This window comes from Macaca mulatta, chromosome 7, assembly GCF_049350105.2.
Source record: "Macaca mulatta isolate MMU2019108-1 chromosome 7, T2T-MMU8v2.0, whole genome shotgun sequence".
In the NCBI taxonomy this organism is placed as follows: Eukaryota; Metazoa; Chordata; class Mammalia; order Primates; family Cercopithecidae; genus Macaca; species Macaca mulatta.
Window position 1 is genome coordinate 27,638,275 of NC_133412.1, and position 21,695 is coordinate 27,659,969.

General features: G+C 39.0%; 1 protein-coding gene across 15 annotated transcripts in view; it reads right to left on the reverse strand.

The window, feature by feature from the left end:
* GABPB1 (GA binding protein transcription factor subunit beta 1) overlaps positions 1-21,695 on the reverse strand; it is a 77,225-nt gene that overhangs the window by 30,107 nt on the left and 25,423 nt on the right. For 11 of the 15 annotated variants that reach the window (NM_001194637.2, XM_077938526.1, XM_077938523.1 and 8 more), the window contains 1 exon segment: positions 949-1,056. In NM_001194637.2, the coding sequence (NP_001181566.1) occupies positions 949-1,056 (108 nt within the window). 15 annotated transcript variants of the gene reach the window in all.

The window sequence follows — 21,695 nt, forward strand, 5'->3', positions numbered from 1 at the left end:
TAGCTCTTTCTTTCTAACTCAGCAGTGTACTTAAGAAGATTTTCTTTAACATATTTAATCAAAAAGTCTTTATTCTTTAAAGATACAAGTTGAAATATTTATGGACAAAATGATATGGTCCCTGGAATTTGCTTTAAAATAACACAGAACAAAAAATAATACAGTAGACAGAGTTATAGAGGAAACAAGATTTATCATGATTTGATAATTTTTGAAGTTGGGTAAAGAGTATTACAGGGATTGATACATATTTGAAATTTTCTATAATAAAAAATTTTTTGTTTTTCATGAAAAATGTAAAAATAACAAGAGAAAGGAAGGCGAAAACAACAAAACCAATAATCTGGAATTTTTAGTTGTTACCAATGGGAGGGTTAATTCAGATTCCTAGTATTCCATATCCCCAATACAATGCTTTTTTATTTGCCCCCAGAATTAAAGAGTTATTTTTTTTGCCCTCCCCACAACTGCCTTCTTTCTATAGTTGTCAAGATCTCATTCCCATTCCTTTCTTCCTCTTTGATCATGTTCGCAATAGTTTTACAAGTACTAATTGAAACATAAACTTGTTTTTCTTTAGGAGTGACTGTAACACTAACGCCAATCTTTATCAGTATCTTTCTGAATTATAAATTCTACTGTGCTATTTATAAGGCCTTTAAATTAAATCCCAAGCAGACACATGTTTATATTCATGCCACATTAATGCACTCCAAAGTTTGAAAGAAAAAAATCTTTGTGGATGAAATATTTGGATAAGGTTATCCAGTATCAAGGAAAATAATATAAAACACTTCTTTTAGGACAGTTATAATTCTAAAATAATAAACGAATTTGCAAAAAAAAAATTTTTTTATCACTTATAAACACAATCCTGACTACATTTTTCTCTGCAAAAACTCAAAAATGAGAAGAAAAAAAACACACAACATTAAAATCATTCTTTACCCAGTCTGTAGTAAAAGGAGCTCCATTTGCCATCAAAATACGAACTTCATCATCTTGACCTGCTCGTGCCGCTTCTAAAAGCTTCTTTCCCAAATCTACCAGGGACATCTAAACAAAACATAGATGAACTGAACATCAAAATCTCCATTTATACATTATGACATGACATTTTCCCTCCCTGTCTTTATTAATAAGTCAATTCTCAATTATCCCTTCAAAAGAGTGTGCCATGGTTAATACAAAATTACAGATCATACAAAAGCAATTTATATTGGATTTTAGAATCCATTTTTCTTTCTCATTAAGTTTTTACTTAGAATAAAAGTAGTTTAAATTCTCCAAATACATCTGGTAAAAGAAGAGGTAAGTAGCAGAGAAAAGCTGGTCTAAATTTTTATTTATTTATTTATTTATTTATTTATTTATTTATTTTTGAGACAGAGTCTCGGCCTGTCACCCAGGCTGGAGTGCAATGGCACGGTGTTGGCTCACTGCAACCTCCGCCTCCTGGGTTCAAGCGATTCTCCTGCCTCAGCCTCCCAAGTAGCTTGGACTACAGGCATGCACCACCACACCCAGCTAATTTTTCTATTTTCAATAGAGACAGGGTTTCACCATGTTAGCCAGGCTGGTCTCAAACTCCTGACCTCAAATGATCTGCCGGCTTTGGTCTCCCAAAGTGGTAGGATTATAGGCATGAGCCACTACGCTCAGCCAAACTGGTCTAAAATTTAAAACTGGCAACTAATTGTTTTCACTGGAGGGTTTGCAGCAATAAAATTTTTCATAAAAGTAAATAAAGTGCAAGATATTATCATCTGTTGTTGGTGCAAATTAAACTAAACTTACCATAAATTATTTTGCGATAGTAAATGTGTTCAAAATTTTAAAATACAAATTTTCTGCCCTCCTACATGCAATGTATATTTAAGTTCTTGCAGAAAGTAAATAATTCACATTCTATGAAAATACTAAAAAGAGAGTAATAGTATTATGAATAGACTATCTGTCTCATTAGAGGCTAGAGGCCAGGTACGACGACATACCCCTGTAATCCCAGCAGTTTGGGAGGCTGAGGCAGGTGGATCACTTGAGGCCAGGAGTTCGAGACCAGCCTGGACAACATGGTAAAACCCTATCTCTACTAAAAATAAAAAATTGGCTGGGTGTGGGAGCTCACACCTATAGTCTCAGCTCCTCAGGAGGCTGAGGCACAAGAATCACTTGAACCCAGGAGGCAGAGGTTGCAGTGAGCCGAGATCGCACCACTGCACTCTAGCCTGGGCGACAAAGTAAACTCTGTCTCAAAAAAAAAAAAACAAAAAAAACAGGAAAGAGTATCTTGTGTCTTGAATTTAATATATCTGAAAAGGCTAATGTCCCAGCCTGGGATGTAAGGTGTGCATGGGTGTGTATGTATTTGTGTCTTCTTGAATAAGAAATATTGAAATACATGTCAGAAAAAAAGATTATGACAGTAGAATATAGGTAAATTAAGATTTGAATGTATCACAAACATTGAAATTCAAGGGATGACAGTTCTCAGAAGAAAGTTTCCAAACCCAGAAAGACTATCCAGCTGGAAGATTACTCAATTATGTTACACAGTATCGTAAATAAGGAAAAGCAGAATTTTAGGCCTGTAGGGAAGGGAAATATGGAACCCCTGAGATTTACAATGAAAAAATGTGCCTGGGGTATAAATTTATCTCAAAAAAAGTATATACTCTGAGGGTTAGGTAAGTAGTCAAGAGGAAATAAGTTATAAAGAGTAATGGCAGGTTGATCAGTGTATCTCTCCTCGTATGAACTATTATTACAGGTTGAGTATCCCTAATCCAAAAATCTGAAATCTGAAACTTTTTAAGCATCAAAGGAATGCTCATTGGAGCATTTCAGATTTTGCATTTTTGCATTAGGGATGCTGAACCAGTAAGTATTAATGGAAATATTCCAAAATCTGAAAAAACCCAAAATCTGAAACACTTCTGGACTAAGTATTTCAGATAAGGGATACTCAACCTGCACTCAGTAAGGAACAGAAAGGAGTGTATGTGTGAGAAGGAAGTTGGCAAATGGGGCTTGAAAAAGTTATTTCTGCCAGGAAGAACTGAAATGTTCTATATCATTAAAAGGGCTGTCAAGAAATCTAAAAGGGGTAATTATAAGAAAAGCTGTCCATGAAAATAAACAGAATTATGCCTATAATTTTTAATGAATTAGGTAAGATGGGAATAATCAAGCACAAAAGAGGTAACCAGGGACAGATACTAACACTTGGAGGCTTGCACAATAATTAGGTGAGATATACATATCCCAAACAGGCCTTCATCACAAGGCAGGAAAGAATTTCTTAGAATTGTTTCATTTGTAAGGATAAAAATAATCTATATTATGGTCAGGCACAGTGGCTCACACCTGTAATCCCACCACTCTGGGAGGCCTAGGTGGGCGAATCACTTGAGGTCAGGAGTTCGAGACCAGCCTGGCCAACAGGGTGAAACCCTGTCTCTACGAAAAATTCAATCCAGTCTGGGCATAAGAGTGAGATTCCATCTCCAAAAAAAAAAATCTATATTATATTCTGGAGTAAAGAATAGGAAAAACCACCACATGTACTTGTGGGATTTATATGGGATTTTTTTTTAATACACTTCTCTGTGATACTTGCAACATTTTCATCCTTGCATTTCTGATTTCCTTTCCTTTTTTTCTCCTATTCTCTCATAACCTTGATGGAGTCACTGAAAGCCAAGATACTCCTCAATCCTGCTTAAAGTCACTAAGATCTATAGAGATTACTGATCTCCAATGAGGCATTTTTTCCTAGATAATATGTAACTGCTGGACAGTAAAAATTAACATCATATTCAACAGGCAAGAAACCTGCAAAAATAATTTCCTATTAAACGGCAAGATAAAGCAAAAAGAAACTGACCTCTCTCCTACAGAAGTACGGTAAAATCTGAACTGGTCACACTAACAAATATAGCACCTATACTCTGAATGATATAAATTTGGCTTTACGATGAAATATATCTTTCCAAAAATAAACATTTTTAAATAGGTTTTACGCAGGTAATATAAAATCAGTTTGCATTCATTCAGCATACATACTGCCAAATGGTTTAGATATCTGAGTATCTTTTGTGAAGTGCCAGTTTAGGGCTTTTCCCCATTTTTTGAAACTGGGTTGTCTGTCTTTTTCTTATTGATTTGTAAGCATTCTCACATATGTTCTGGATATGAGTCCTTTGTCAAATATAACAAGTACTATAAGTATCTCTGTCCAGAACCCTGATTTTTGACCCTCTAGCTTATGTTCTTTCTTTGATAACACATAGTATTTTCTATACTATTAAAATAAAATAATCAAAATAAAATAAGAAATGGCAAAGAAATACATTTACCACAAAAATGACTAGAAGAAACAGTCATGTTTTACTTATTTAAAAGACTTGACTCAAAATGAAAAGGGGCGGGAAATAAACAGCAAGGACCCAACACATCAATAGTTAAAAGACAGGCCATACATTTTACAGAAAAGAAAATAGAAATAATTCACAAGGGCAAAAAATGCTCAGTGTCACTGCTAATCAGGTTAACAAAAAGTAAATAATTTTAAAGTAATTACTGATGCAGCCAAGAATTAGGTGAAACTGATACTTTGATATATTGACAACTCAGATATGCTGATAGTAATGTAAGTGGATCAGCTTTATTTTTTAGTCAACTTGGCAAATTTAACAAGTTACAAAAATATCTGAGTCCATTGACCCAGTAAGTGACCCCACTTCTTTTTTTTTTTTTTTTTTTTTTTTTTTTTTGTTGAGATAGAGTCTCGCTTTGTCGCCCAGACTGGAGTGCAGTGGCCGGATCTCAGCTCACTGCAAGCTCCGCCTCCCGGGTTCACGCCATTCTCCTGCCTCAGCCTCTCGAGTAGCTGGGACTACAGACGCCCGCCACCTCGCCCGGCTAGGTTTTTGTATTTTTTAGTAGAGACGGGGTTTCACCGTGTTAGCCAGGATGGTCTCGATCTCCTGACCTTGTGATCCGCCCGTCTCGGCTTCCCAAAGTGCTGGGATTACAGGCTTGAGCCACCGCGCCCAGCCCAGTGACCCCACTTCTAAGAATCTATTCTAAAGGAAAGATATATTGAAACAGATCTATCAGTAAAGATTATATATGCATACACATATATATTATATATAATAATTCTTATAATGTGACCAATCTAAAGGTAGGAAAATGATTCAATTGTAGAATCGAAAGGAACAAAATGCAGTAATTTAACCTAATAGTTTTGAAGCTATATAAACAACAAAAAATTTATGCCACATCATGAAAAGATATAAAACTTTTTTGTCAAAATACGCATATAAAGTATAAAACACTGAAAAATATTAACAGTTGTTTAGGATGGAATGATTATGGGAAATTTTGTCTTCATTTTACAAAGTTTCTATAACATTACTATATTACCTAATTTTAAAAATGTTTTTTTCAAAGGGACAAATTACATTGTATGACTGTCAACTAAGCAAATGATAACATTAAGGAAAGTTTTATGTTCCTGACTTACTAGATGGGATGAGCAGGAAAAAAATAAAGAAAATGTAGAATGTTGGGAACTTAAAATATCAATCATATATCTGCTTACATGAATTATAATAAAATCATGAAGCATTTGAACAAATCAACTTTGTCCATAATTATTCAATTGTCCTAATTATTCAAAACATATCACAGTTTAGGACCAAATACACTTAAGTTACTCTGGTTTTAAATTTCCATGAGCAATACAGCCATATGGTACATTAATGAGATGGATTCTTGGAAATCAGTGGTTCTCACTGGCAGCAGCACTGCCCCCTTGAGAGCCCTTTGTATGTTTATGGCAGCATTTTGGGGACTGAAGGTGCAGATGTTCTGCTAGCATTTAATGGGCAAGCGCCATGGATACGAGAGGTCCAGCAAAGGAGGGAATAGTCCTGTAGAACAAAGAATTGTCACATGTTCTGGATAATTTTCAAAGATTCCATTGAAAACATATCTAAGGCTGGAATCTAACATGTAAACAAAATGTATTTTTTCCACAGTGTTAATGTATTCCAAATATTCTAGAATGTAGCCGTACTATAAATCTATTTGTTTTGTTCAGAAATTTACTAAGAGTTGTTTGTCATTTTGGAAAATCATGTCAATGCCACTTTGGCATGTGCATCACCAATATCATATATCAATCAGCTTGTTCAGCTATCACATTCACAGTGATTTTATGTGCCAGCATAAGCATTTTACTAACTCACTGTGACATCTAATGCAGTGTGCTCAAGTATTTACATATTTTAATACACATTTTATTATAAATTGCTTCTTTTCAAATTATCCTTTATATTATAATCAAAACATGACTTTTTTGAAATCATGCAGATCAGTAACATTAACTATGATTTTCTTTCTTTTCTTTTGAGATAGAGACTCTCTCTGTAGCCCAGGCTGGAGTACAGTGGCGAGATCACAGCTCACGACAGACTCGACCTCCCAGGCTCAACCAATCCTCCCGCCTCAGCCTCCCGAGTAGCTGCAACTACAAGAGTGCACCATCATACCTGGCTGATTTTTGTATTTTTTGTAGAGATGAGTTTTTGCCACGTTGCTCAGGCTTGCCTTGAACCCCTGGGCTCAAGCGATCTGCCTACTGCAGCCTCCCAAAGTGCTGGGACTATAGGCATGAGCCACTGCACCCAGCAATGATGATTTTCATTTAAAGTTAGCAGAAGGGGCAATATAAAATATTTATTATAAAAAGGTGGCAATGGATCTAATAAGATTGAAATAAATGGAAGAAAATACACATAAGATCAAGCAAGACAAAAATCAAAGGTGCTCTGATTTTCTTGTCAAGATAATTAGTAGTTTTAAATAATGAAAACAACAAAATCGTAGCATTTTCACTCTGTCTCACCTAACAGGGACCACACACACTCATCGTAGTTTTTGACCCTTAGAGGAACTCAATTGTAATAACATAACTACACTGACCAAGGGGAACATAGCTCCAGGTCAAGTCACTAATTTACTCAGTTCAATATTTATATATTAAAATTCTGGATGGGTGCAGTGATTCAAGCCTGTAATCCTAGCACTTTGGGAGGCCGAAAAGGGAAGATCACCTGAGGCCAGGAGTTTGAGACCAGCCTAGCTAACATGGTGAAACCCCACCTATCTCTACTAAAAAAAACACAAAAATTAGCCTGGTGTGGTCCCAGCTACTTAGCTAGCTGAGGCAGGAGAATCCCTGAACCCGTGAGGCAGAGGTTGTAGTGAGCCGAGATTGCTCCACTGCACTCCAGCCTGGGCAACAGAGCAAGATTGCTTCAAAAACAAACAAACAAAAATCATCAGAGATAAAGTGCTAGTTTTTTTTTAATCATTCAGTTTAACAACAAAAATATATTGCTTTTTTGGTGTGGCAAATAAGTTCTTTACTCCAATTAAAATGTATGTTAAGGCTGGGCGTGGTGGCTCACGCCTGTAATCCCAGCACTTTGGGAGGCCGAGGCAGGTGGATCACGAGGTCAGGAGATCAAGATCATCCTGGCCAATATGGTGAAACCCCGTCTCTACTAAAAATACAAAAAATTAGCCTGGTGTGGTGGCACACACCTGCAGTCCCAGCTACTCAGGAGGCTGAGGCAGGAGAATCGCTTGAACCTGAGAGGCAGAAGCTGCAGTGAGCTGAGATTGCACCACTGCACTCCAGTCTGGGCAACAGAGCCAGACTCCCTCTCAAAAAAAAAAAAAAAAAAAAGAAAAGAAAAAAAATGTATGTTAATAATAAATCTATTATACAAACTAGCTACTTTTGCTCAAAAGGACACGCCAAGAGAGCCATCTAGTGGTAACAGGAATTACTACCAATAATTACATGTTAAAGCTTAGAGTATTTTGTTTTGAATTTTTCTGTAATTTACAGCTTATAGAGTGGTTGTGAGGATTATGGCATCTACTGGACATGAAAGCTCTATAAAATCATAAAGTACTAGTTCCACGTGAGTGGTTACTAACACTCTAAAAGAGTATGAATTTTAAAAATGTTTACACCTATTATATTTAATAAGCCTTTACTCACATTAAAACTTTAAAATAAACTTTTTATATAATTCTTATGCTCAATAAGTACAATTATAAATCCAATATAAATCTCCTAAAGATTTTCTCCACTTTTTGTATTACACACACATCCTACACACACATCCAAAGTCTTTAAAATGTTCATACTCTTTGACTAATAATTCTACTCATATAAAACCATCATAAGGAAACTTTTCAAAAACCTAAATATATTAATGCTAATGCTATTTAAAATAAGGAAAAAAACAACTACAAACAATGATTAAAGACATTAAGATATGTCAGGCTGGGCGCGGTGGCTCACGCCTGTAATCCCAGCACTTTGGGAGGCCAAGGCGGGTGGATCACGAAGTCAGGAGATCGAGACCATCCTGGCTAACATGGCGAAACCCTGTCTCTACTAAAAAAATACAAAAAATTAGCCAGGCATGGTGGCGGGCGCCTGTAGTCCTAGCTTCTTGGGAGGCTGAGGCAGGAGAATCACTTGAACCCGGGAGGCGGAGGTTGCAGTGAGCCAAGATTGCGCCACGGCACTCCAGCCTGGGTGACAGAGCAAGACTCCATCTCAAAAAAAAAAAAAAGATATGTCATAATGGAATACTGTAGTGATTTATTTATTTTACATTATGAAAAATTTTTAATATATATAAAGTAGACTGTCGTATAATAAACTTCCACATAGCCAACATTTAGTTTAAATATTATCAATTTATGGCCGACTCATTTCCCACCTCCACCCACTCTTTTGAAGCAAGTGTTAGACATTATACCATATTATCTCTAAATATTTCAGTACAGATCTCTAAAAGATAAAAATATTTTTAAAATAATACTATATATATTCATTTGAAAGTATTTACAAACAGTATGTAACAGTTTAAGAATCAGGACTCTAAGTTGTATATATACCATGATCTTAACAGAAAAACACTTGGGTTCGAGCGTGATGGCTCATGCCTGTAATCCTAGCACTTTGGGAGCCCGAGGCAGGTGAATCACCTGAGGTAAGGAGTTCAAGACCAGCCTCGCCAACACAGTGAAACCCCGTCTCTACTAAAAATAATAATAATTAAGAAAAGAATTAGCTGGGTGTGGTGGCTGACGCCTGTAATCCCAGCCACTCAGGAGGCTGAGGCAGAAGAATCACTTGAACCCGGGAGGTGGAGGTTGCAGTGAGCCGAGATTGCCCCTTTGCACTCCAGCCTGGGCAACAAGAGCAAAACTCCGTCTCAAAAGAAAAAAGAAAGAAACAATTAAAAAAAAAAAAAAAACTTGGAAACAATACACCATGTTAATGGAAATTATGAATTTTCCCTTTTTTCTACTTTTTTCTAAGTTTTCATTTTTTATAGCAAGCATATATTACTAATGCAATATTAAAACTTTTATTAAAAAGCATTTTTTCAAAATTAGGTTACAGATAAGGTGATAAAGTCTTTAATGTACATTAGATATTGAAAGCATTTCTCGTAGTAAAAGTATGTAAAATATGACTCCAAGTAAAATTTAGCATATTATAATCATGTGTACATGTATGAAAATATTCCAAATTTAGTTGCCTACAGTCTCATAAGAAAACAATTTCAATAATAATAAAAACAGTCCCTAGCATCTTGCTCTTTATCTGTATTGTCTCATTTTATCTAAAGTGCCTTAACAAGATCACTATTGTCTCCATTTTGCAGAGGAAGCAAGTGAAAAGTAAAAACATTTACCAAAGAACCCTAGTTTTGATCTTAAAATCCGACCCTTATTCTCAATTCTTCCTGTGTCCTAAGTTGGAGAACACTGGGAATCTGCTGGGATATAAAGGGCATGTCCTCCAACGATTTAAGTTTAGTGTCTCCCAGTGTAATTCCTTTGAACAGAAAAATCATCACGTGAACTCTGGTATATTTGGATTTTTCCCCCATGCCCATTTTACCTAATGGAGTTATTTTCCCCTTTATTTTTTTTTAAATGATATTTTCAAATATTATATCCATATATGTATTTCCCATATACCCCTTTTTCAGAAAACCACTAGATGACACGTTCCACCAAAACCAAGAGTAAACCAGAAAGAATAATCAAGGCCTTCGGGAAATAAAGGATCCAACATAAACAGAATAGGAGAAAGTACCCAAAATGATGGTGAAGGGATACCCCAAGACAACAACTGTGACACAGGCATAGAAAGCAAACCCAGATGGGAGCCAGAGAACACAATTCCAGGAAGGAGGTCTCCAAGGAAAAGACAGGCTGGTAAGTCTCCCAAGAAGAGAATGAATGCCAGTGGAGAGTTTGGGATGGGTTAATGACGGATACAAGAAGACTAAGAAAAGAAAAAACTAGACTATTTTTCAGAAGGGAAAAAAAAACTATACCATAAAGGTATACATGTCCCTTGTATAGTTTTCCCTTTACACACACACACGCACATTTCCTTTGTGGTACAGACGTGGATTAGCTAAGAATAACAGTTCCTGGGGTGTAATGTAGAGCAAAATTTTCAGTGTAATCATATTGAAAAGATAAATGGTGAGGGAAAAACAGCTGAAGCCTCATCTTCATAAGTAGAAAGTCAAAAGGTATCTAATGTGGAAAAAAATCAAGAAATAGCATACATTTGTTATTTAGAAATATGAAGAGCTAAAAGATTCATAAAATGGAGACCTCTGGGAAAAAGGGTTCTGGGGTGGGAAGAAATAACACAACTGACTATAGGATTTTCATCAGAAGGCTTATTTTTTTTACTTTTTCAACTATGCGCACGTATAATTTTTTTCTTCCGAGTCTCGCTCTGTCGCCCAGGCTGGAGTGCAGAGGCGCGATCTCGGCTCACTGCAAGCTCCGCCTCCCGGGTTTACGCCATTCTCCTGCCTCAGCCTCACGAGTAGCTGGGACTACAGGCGCCCGCCACCACGCCCGGCTAATTTTTTGTATTTTTAGTAGACACGGGGTTTCACCGTGTTAGCCACGATGGTCTCGATCTCCTGACCAAATGATCCGCCAGCCTCGGCCTCCCAAAATTCTGAGACTACAAGCGTGAGCCACAGTGCCCTGCCAAAAAAGTTTTTATTTTTTATAGATTCAGGGTGTACGAGTGCAGTTTGTTACATGTATATATTGCATAATGGTGAAGTCTGGCCTTTTAATGTGCCCATCACCTGAATAGTGAACACTGTACCCAACAGGGAATTTTTCAACCCTTGCCCTTCTCCCACCCTCCCTATTATCACCCTCTGTATATCCATGTATAACCACTGTTCAGCTCCCACTTATAAGTCAGAACTCTGCACATATACTTTCATAAAAATAAAATTACAGGGCTGGGCGCGGTGGCTCACGCCTATAATCCCAGCACTTTGGGAGGCTGAGGTGGGCAAATCACAAGGTCAGGAATTTGAGACCAGCCTGGCCAACATGATGAAACCCCATCTCAACTAAAACTACAAAAAATTAGCTAGGCGTAGTGGCAGCCGCCTGTAGTCCCAGCTACTTGGGAAGCTGAGGCAGGAGAATTGTTTTGAACCCGGGAGGCAGAGGTCGCAGTGAGCCAAGATCGCGCCACTGCACTCCAGCCCAGGCGACACAGTGAGACTCCATCTCAAAAATAAATAAATAAATAAAATCACAATAAACAAACACGTTTACTGTACATAAGAATTACACAGTTTAAAGTCATCTCAACACATCCTTGTGTTCTCAGAAGTAACTACTATCCAAATGTTTAGTATGCATTCTTTCAGATCTTTTCTATGCGTATAGAAACATACAATGCTTACTTCTTTTTAAACAAAAACGCGCAAAGGGGTCAGGAGGGTGGGCAAAAATAAAAAATTAAAATTCAAAAACACACAAAAAGGGATCATACTATACTGTTTGGCAACTTGCTTTTTTCCCCATTCACAATCTTCTTTTTTTCATTTTATTTTTTTGAGATGGAGTTTTGCTCTTGTTGCCCAGGCTAGAATGGAATAGCACAATCTTGGCTCACTGCAACCTCTGCCTCCCTGGTTCAAGCAATTATCCTGCCTCAGCCTCCCAAGTAGCTGGGATTACAGGCATGTACCACCAGGCCCAGCTAATTTTTGCATTTTTAGTAGAGATAGGGTTTCAACATTTTGGTCAGGCTGGTCTCAAACTCCTGACCTCAAGTAATCCATCTGCCTTGGCCTCCCGAAGTGCTGGGATTATGGGTGTGAGCCACCACTCCTGGCCAATCCTCTTGTTTTATCAGTGAAATCTTCCTGTGTCAGTACACACAGTTTTTTTATTGGCTGCACAGTACTATGGAGTGTGACAGGCTGAATAATGCTCCCCCAAAGATGTCTAGATCCTAATTCTCAGATCCTGTGAATATGCTACCTTACATGGCAAAAGGAACTCTGCAGAAATGATTAAATTAAGGATCCTGACTAGGGTGGTTATCCTGGATTATCCAAGTATGATGTAATCACAAGAGTTCTTGTAAGAGGGAGACAGGAGGATCAGAATAGGAGATGTGACACTGGGAGCAAAAGGTCACAGTCAGGGAGAAGGAAGCAGAGATCAGAGAGAGGATGAGAGAGATGTGAAGATACTATGCTGTTGGCCTTAACGATGGAGGAAGGGGCCACAGGTCAAGAAATGCATGCATTCTTTAGAAGCTAGAAAAGGAAAGAAAACAGATTCTCTCCTAAAGCTTCCAGAAGGAACAGTCCTGCCAAAATCCTAATTTTAGGTCTTCAGACTTCCAGAATTATAAAATAATAAATTTGTGTTGTTTTAAGGCACTAAGGTTGTGGTAATTTGTTATAGCAAATAGGAAATTATTACACTATAGGAACAGGAAACAAATATACAGTATATTATTTATATGATCCTATTTTAATTTTTCATCTTTACAAATAGTGCTGCAATACACACGAGTTAGCATTGTTCTAGAAATTATTGTGAGAAGCAGGATTGCTAGACTTGCTTAAAATCACATTTTAATTGTGATTAGACACTGCCAAATTATCTACCAAAAAATTGTAGCAAATTATACTCCCACTATCAGTGTACAAGAATAACTGTTTCTCCACAAGGTCTCCACTCCCCACAGCCAGAACCTTGATCTCAGAGCCAGATCTTCCTAAAGTCAAGACCAGTTCCAATGAAATCATACTCACAAAGTTGATTAAAAAAAACTTCCTTCTAAGATAACTTTCTTTCAGTAACCATAATCTGAGGACATCCCACTACCACACAAGGAGAGAAAGACTTAAGAAGTAAAAGATGCGGCAACCCTTTTATCACTTTTAAAGTCTGCATTAAAAGGGCATTCTGTTAGCCAGGCATGGTGGCAGGTGCCTGTAGTCCCAGCTACTCGGGAAGCTGGGGCAGCAGAATCACTTGAACCCAGGAGGCAGAGGTTGCAGCGAGCCAAGATCACGCCACTGTACTCCAGCCTGGGCTCAGAAAAAAAAAAAAAAAAGCTCAACAAATATTAATCCATTGAATGAACAATATTTGGCACACAGTAGAAACTCCAGAAATACTTGGAATAACCAAAAACATCATAACGTTTGACTTTTTTTAATGTAATCTAAATTTCACAAACCCTAGGAAATATCATAATAGAATGCTTACTGAATACTTATATCAACCTTGTTGTAACAAAATTTCTTATAACTAAACAAGACTGGAACTTGCCTGAATATTATCTTTTTATTGGCAGCAACTCAAATTGACAGATGTGACCAAAAAAAAAAATCTGAGGTCAATCCTGTTTTTTAGGCAAAAGAGAAAATTGTGAACATAATAAATGTATTGGCTTCGTCTGGGACCCTGAGAATTACTCTTGGACCTGCCAAGTTAGCATAGAAAAATCTAGGCAGGAAGCCAGAACTTGTCTAATAACTAGCAATAATATTACAAAGCAAAATCAGCTCAAGACCACCCTCAATGACAGTAGATCAAATCAGTACACCAAACTGAGTTCAAAGGTTTCAAATGGGTATATTCTAAAATTGAGGTGTCCGGGCTGGGCGCAGTGACTCATGCCTGTAATCTCAGCACTTTGGGAGGCCAAGGCCAGAGGATAACTTGAGGTCAGGAGTTTGAGAGCACCCCAGCCAACATGGTGAAAAATACAAAGAAAAAAAAAAATTAGCCGGATATGGTGGTGCAAGCCTGTAGTGCCAGCTACTCAGGAGGCTGAGGCAGGAGAATCACCTGAATCAAGGAGTCAGAGGTTGCAGTGACCCAAGATTGCGCTACTGCACTCCTGCTTGGGCGACTGAGCAAGACTCCATCTCAAAAAAAAAAAAAAAAAAACAAAAACAAAAAAAAAAAACTGAGGTGTCCAATACAGTAACCACTAGTTATACAAGGATACTGGGCATTGAAATGTGGCTAGTCCAAATTGAGATGTGCTATAAATATAACATACCAGATTTTGAAGACTTGCCATCAAGAAAGAATGTAAAATATCTCATTAATAACTTTTATACTGATTACTTGATGAAACAGTATTTTGGAAGGGCCAGGTGCAGTGGCTCACGCCTGTAATTCCAACACTTTTGAGAGGCTGAGGTGGGTGGATTGCTTGAGGCCAGGAGTTCAAGACCAGCCTGGGCAACATGGCAAAACCTGGTCTCTACAAAAAATACAAAAAATTCAGCCACGCATGGTGGCACACGCCTGTAGTCCCAACTACTTGGGAGGCTGAAATGACAGAATAACCTGAACCTAGGAAGTCAAGGCTGCAGTGAGCTGTGATCACACTACTGTACTCCTGTCTGGGCAACAGGAGTGAGACACTGTCTCCAAAAATAATAGTAATAATATTTTAGATATAAGGGATTAAACGCTATTATGAAAATTAATTTTGCTGGGCACAGTGGCGTGCACCTGCAGTACCAGCTACTTGGGAGGCTAAGGCAGGAAGGTCACTTGAACCTAGGAGTTTGAGACTGTACTGCACAGTGGCTACTAGAAATTTTTAAATTAAATCTGTAGCTGCAGGCACCACCGCAGAGGAATGGGAAGCTGCTACCCTAGGATCAGGCCCATGGGGGAAATGGGAAACCTTGGTACTGCAGTAGTCCCTGCTGGCCCATCATTTTTAGGAGCCATGACAATAAAACCAATCATAATTAATAGAATGCACTACTCTCACTACAGGCCCCAGAAGACAACATAGATGCCCTTTTTCTATCCCTGCCTAAGGGAAAGGAAAAAAAACACGTGCAGAGGCAAGAAGTGGCCAAGGACCCAGAAGTGAGGCAGGGAGAGGTCATTCCGCCTTTCTACGCCTCAGTTTACACATCTGTAAATTGAGGGAAATAGCACAACCTCTCTCACAGGGTTGTTCTGAGGATTAGAGGCAATTAGCCAGGCACGGTTGCTCCCAATATTTGGGGAGGCTGAGGCAGGAGCATCCCTTGAGCCCAGGAGTTCAAGACCAGCCTGGGCAACACAGAGAGAGACATCATCCCTCCCTGAAATAAAAAAAAAATTAGCTGTGTATAGTGGGGTCTCCCTCTAGTCCCAGCTACAGCTACTCAGGAGGCTGGGGGCTGGGGGAGGATCACTTAAGCCCAGAAGTTTGAGGCTTCAGTGAGCCACGATTGTGCCACTGCACTCCAGCCTGGGCAACAGAGTCAGATCCTGTTGTTCATTCATTCATTAATAAACAAATAAAATTTAAAATTTAATTTTAAAAAAATGGCTGGGTGTGGTGCTCATGCCTGTAATCCTAGCACTTTGGGAAGCCAAGATGGGTGGATTGCTTGAGCCCTGGAGTTTGAGACCTGCCTAGGCAACATGGCAAAACTCTGTCTCTACAAAAAATACACAAAAATTAGCTGGGCGGGTGGCTCACACCTGTGGTCCTAGCTACTCAGAAGGTTGAGATGGGAGGATCACCTGAGCCCAGGGAGGTCAAGGCTGCAGTGAGCTGTGATTGCACCACTGTACTCCAGTCTAGACAACAGAATGAGACCTCATCTCAAAAAAAATTTTTTTAATGAGTTCATTGACGGCAAGCACCAGGTCAACAGTAAGTGCTCAATAAACCTTAGTTACTGCTGTCTCCCACTGTTAATGACCTGCATTCGGTGAGTGCTGTGTGCCCAAGCACCATCTCCCTACACACAGTCCTAGGAGTAGGGGCTGTGCTGCCTATACTCACATTACAGATGGGAAAACCAAGGTTTGGAAAAGTCACCTGACCAAGGTCACAAAGCTAGTAGGTGAGACATTCAGCCTCAAAAGTGGGCTCCCCTGGCTTTGAAGCCCCTCCAGTGATCCACTGCCCTGAATGCTCCCAATGTCTCCGTGGCTCTTTTTTTTTTTTTTTTTTTTTTTTTCTTTTTGAGACAGAGTCTCACTCTGTCGCCCAAGCTGGAGTGCAGTGGCGCGATCTCGGCTCACTGCAACCTCCGCCTCCCAGGTTCAAGCAATTCCCCTGCCTCAGCCTCCCAAATAGCTGGGATTACAGGAGCATGCCACCACGCCCGACTAATTTTTTTGTATTTTTAGTAGAGACAGGGTTTCACCATGTTGGCCAGGCTGGTCTCAAACTCCTGACCTCAGGCAATCCACCCGCCTCGGCCTCGCAAAGTGCTAGGTTTATAGGTGTGAGCCACCCCACCTGGTCTCCATGGTTCTTTTTATGGGCACAAGTTAAGGTTATAGTACTAGCTGTTTAGAAAATAGTTAAAGGAGGTTAGCTAGACCCAAGAATCTCTGGCTCCTTGGGGAGACTGTGGGATTATGAGTAGGTTGTTTCTTGTCTCCACTTTTTAGAGGGCCGGCCCCACTAGACATGCGTAGCTCCCTGAAAACACCATGCCCAAGGAAGGTGCTCAGTAATGGGTGTTCCTTTCTGACTCTAAATGTCAGGTCCTAAGTAAATTTTGTGATTTAAAAAAGGTGAAGTCCCTAAAGGATGAAATGTTCTTTGAGACCTCAGTGTCAGGATGAAACTGTTTCCATGAGGAAGAGGGACAAGTGTACCCCATGGTAAGTGGGACTAGATCAAGACTTGGCCTCCAATAGTCAGTAACTACAAACTGGACAAATAATATTTTGAGGGCACTAAGGCAATATGATGCTATGTCCAAAAAAAAAAAAAAAAAAAAAAGGCACGGCTAAAAGCCAGAAGTTGAGACCCCACCTCTGCCACAGATCAGCTGTGTGACCCAGGTGCAAATCTCATCACTCCCTGTCTGGGTCTGTTTCTGTGGATGTAGAATGGAGCAATCAATGACAAAATAATAATGATAATATGTGGCTCACTATATTTCTACTGGAGAGAGCTGTTCTAGAATCATTGGTCAAACTTCTTTTTTTTTTTGAGACCGAGTCTCCCTCTGCCACCCAGGCTGGAGTGCAGTGGCGTGATCTCCGCTCACTGCAAACTCCGCCTCCTGGGTTCACGCCATTCTCCTGCCTAAGCCTCCCGAGTAGCTGGGACTACAGGTGCCCGCCACCACACACGGTTAATTTTTTGTATTTTTAGTAGAGACGAGGTTTCACCCTGTTAGCCAGGATGGTCTAGATCTCCTGACCTCATGATACGCCCACCTCGGCCTCCCAAAGTGCTGGGATTACAGGCGTGAGCCACCACGCCTGGCCTGGTCAAACTTCTTGAAGTCACTAACTTCAGAATATGCAAGAAGTCACAACGTTTTAAAATAAGATATAAGGGTTTTGTTTTTTGTTTGTTTGTTTTTTTAAGATGGAGTCTGGCTCTGTCACCCAGGCTTGAGTACAATGGCATGATCTCAGCTCACTGCAATCTCTGCCTCCCTGACTCAAGTGATTCTTCTGCCTCAGCCTCTCAAGTAGCTGGGATTACAGGCGCCCACTACCACACCCAGCTAATTCTATATTTTTCGTAGAGACAGGGTTTCACCATGTTGGCCAGGCTAGTCTCAAACTCCTGACGTCAGATGATCCACCCACCTCAGCCTCCCAAAGTGCCAAAAGGCATGAGCCACCATGCCCAGCCAAGGGGATTCTTTTAGAAAAATTTCATCTAGGCCAGACATGGTGGTTCATGCCCGTAATCCCAGCATTTTGGAAAGCCAAGGTGGGAAGATCACTCAGGCCCAGGAGTTTGAGACCAGACTGAGCAACATGGTGAAATCCTAATCTCTCCAAAAATTTTTAAAAATTAGCCAAGAGCCGGGCGTGGTGGCTCACGCCTGTAATCCCAGCACTTTGTGAGGCTGAGGTGGGTGGATTACCTGAGGTCAGGAGTTTGAGACTAGCCTGGCCAACATGGTGAAACCCCCGTCTCTACTAAACAATAAAAAAAAAAAATTGACTGGGCATGGTCGCATGCGCCTGTAATCCCAGCTACTGGGGAGGCTGAGGCAGGAGAATCACTGGAACCTAGAAGGCAGAGGTTGCAGTGAGCTGAGATTGCGCCACTGCACTCCAGCCTGGGCAACAGAGCGAGACATCTCAAAAAAAAACGAAAAACAAAAATTAGCTAGGGCTGGTGGCATGCTCCTGTGGTCCAGCTACTCAGGAGGCTGAGGTGGGAGGACTGCTTGAGCCTGGGAGGTCAAGGCTGCACTGATCACACTCCTGCATGCCAGCCTGGGCAACAGAGCGAGACCCTGTCTTTAAAAAAATAATAATAAAAACTGCACATGATGAACTGCCCGTTATGGTGCTGAATACGCTTTCCTTCTAAAAACCATAGGAGGAGACAGCCTTTATCCTTGGAAGATTTCACAAATTCATTTGACAAGGAAGGAGCCCATAGATTCTACTAAATCCTCCTCATCTTTGCCACTGACTGTGTCTTTGCCCAATTCGACTATCAGTTGCTTTTAAATCACATGAATGTATCCCAGGAAAAAAACGGAGGCTTGAAAAGAGTGCAAGCAGAAGATAAAGAAAAGGCTAGAACTCTACTGGAATTAGCCAGAAGATGCCTTTGATTTAATTAGGGAAGTATAACTTACCTGCTTCCTACCAAGTTAAGCCAATAAACTGCTGGTTCTTGTAAGTCACAAAAATGAACCATCCATATTCTCCTCAACAAAAAGAATGCATACATTCTGATCCTTTCTTCTCGGGAGTTCTCATATCCATCCCCTCCTCTCTACTACCTCTGGTCTTACACACTCATTGCCTCATACCTTAAACATCACAATGGTCTCTCAGCTGACCTAACTCAAGTTTCTCCATCCTGCTGCCAGGCAATCCTCCTAAAATACGATTGCATTCAATCAAACATTTCTATATTTGAACCTCTACACAATACCTGCCCTTAAAGAATTCACCATCTAGTAGGGAAGACATATGTCTCATGATTCCCTTGTCCAAAATCCCCACCAATACAATCATTCTGAAGAACAACTTATGAACATCTAGTAGAGTTTAAGATGTGCCGACCAGGCATGGTGGCTCACACCTGTAATCCTAGCACATTGGGAGGCCAAGGTGGGCAGATTAACTGAGGTCAGAAGTTCGAGACTAGCCTGACCAACATGGAGAAACCCCGTCTCTACTGAAAATACAAAATTAGCTGGGCATGGTGGTGCACGCCTGTAATCCCAGCTACTTGGAAGGCTGAGGCAGGAGAATCACGAACCTGGGAGGTGGAGGTTGCGGTGAGCCGAGATCATGCTATTGCACTCCAGCCTGGGCAACAAGAGTGAAACTCCATCTAAAAAAAAAAAAAAAACCAAAAAGCTGTGCCTACTCTTTGACCTAGGGACACCACTGCTAGCTACCCTATATTGGTATACTCTTAAACACATAAACAAGGAAAGGAATGTTTATAAAAACATTATCGTAACAGGAAAAAAAAAAAAGAAATTCCAAATAACCTAAGTATCTGTAAACAAAAAAATTAAATTTTCATTATACAAATTTTCAAATATAGAACATATACATGCATATATGTAATATGTACTGTATATGTGTGTTTGATTATATACACACCTCTATACCCATCACTGACATTCTAAATTAAAAGCTGGTCATCTTGCTTCATCCTACTCCTTTTAAAAAAAAAAAAAAAAAGGAACTTTACAGTTTACACATGTTGTATTTGGTTACTCTATCTCGAAATCAAGTTTATTCTAGGACACTTTCCCTTTCTCCCATCTACCTCTCCCGTTTTTCTCCCTCATGACATTGATTTGTTGAAGAGAATGGTCGGTTCATCTGTACCTCATACTGAGTTTTTTTAATTTCTTCCTCAAGATAGCATGTAATTTCTTGATCTTCCATATGCCTTACAAACTAAGTCTCTGAAGTTAATTAAAATTCAGATTTAAAATTTTAGACAAAAAATTTCAATAGCAACGTGCTTGATATTGAAGCACATCAGGAAGCACATCTTTTTTGGCTCACTTTTAATTATACTAAGAATAATAGCTAGGTTAGTGATAGTCTAATCCTTCCAACGTCAAGTTATATTCTTTTAGCCTGAGGCCAACTAGTAATCTAGTAATCCGTGGAATCATACTTTGGCTCCATGGGAATATCCAATTCCCAATCAAACATTTTTGTCTAACAGTTTTAGCACCCATTAATGATCCTAGCCCAAAGTAATTATTCATAACAGGTTGTAATAAATTGTCACTTTCAAATTCTTTAATTCCTTCTACGTTATTTGGCATTCCTCATTAAACATAAAATGGTTCCCACTCAAAAGGCAGTTCAAATATATAATTCTTTTTCATTACCAATTTTCACAGTAAAGAATAATAGCCACCTAGCCACCTCCATTTGTTCTATTTATTGTTATATAATCATTTTCTCAATAAATTATTCTCCTTATTTCTTCTGATGTTCACATTGTCCCAATTTTGGCCAAGGAGAGCCTTTTCAATTTGGCTTTTCCATCTTTGAAAGCTTTCTTGGTTTTGGCACAAGTGTTCCAGGTTCATTATGCATGTCCCCTGCCCCAGACCCAGAATCAGTCATTTCTTCAAGGAGTCCTGGATTATTTCAAGTACAAGTATTTAAAGACCAAAATTAGGGTATTAGAGGAGCTTACATCTACCAAGGTGACAAAGTGTTTCTAAGTCCTCTCAGTGGACAGAGCTAAGGAACAAATTTATATGGATTAAGAAATGTGTATTATAAATGATGAATTCATATTGACATTTATAATTCAGGTTCAAAATTACAGGTTTTGTGCTTAGCTTCTTTGATTTTATACATGTATCTCTATTGATTACTAATACATTCACATAAAGATTTACTGGCTTTATCCTATAATACATATCATATGGTGTCAAAATTAAAATACCAATATTACAACTAGCAATAAAATGAATAAAGGTGGGGTTTTTTTGCAGTTCTTTTTATCCTTAGCATATATGCCATTTAGTATTAAGCTCCAAAGTCACCTGAAATAGTTTTTCTCCATGTATTTAAATAACTATTTTGATATACACATGGATGCAATTGTTCAAGTTTGTCTTCAATTTTAAGGATTTAAAAATTTTTGATTTTACTATAATTTTTGAATGTGTATTTACTAATTCAAAAGTCAAAACTAAATAATAAAAAGACACATTCAGAAATCACATTTCCATCCCTACTTCATGTATTTCCCATACCCTCTATCATAGGGTAACAATGTTATTAGTTTCTAATTTGTCTTTTCAGTGTTTCTCTTTGCA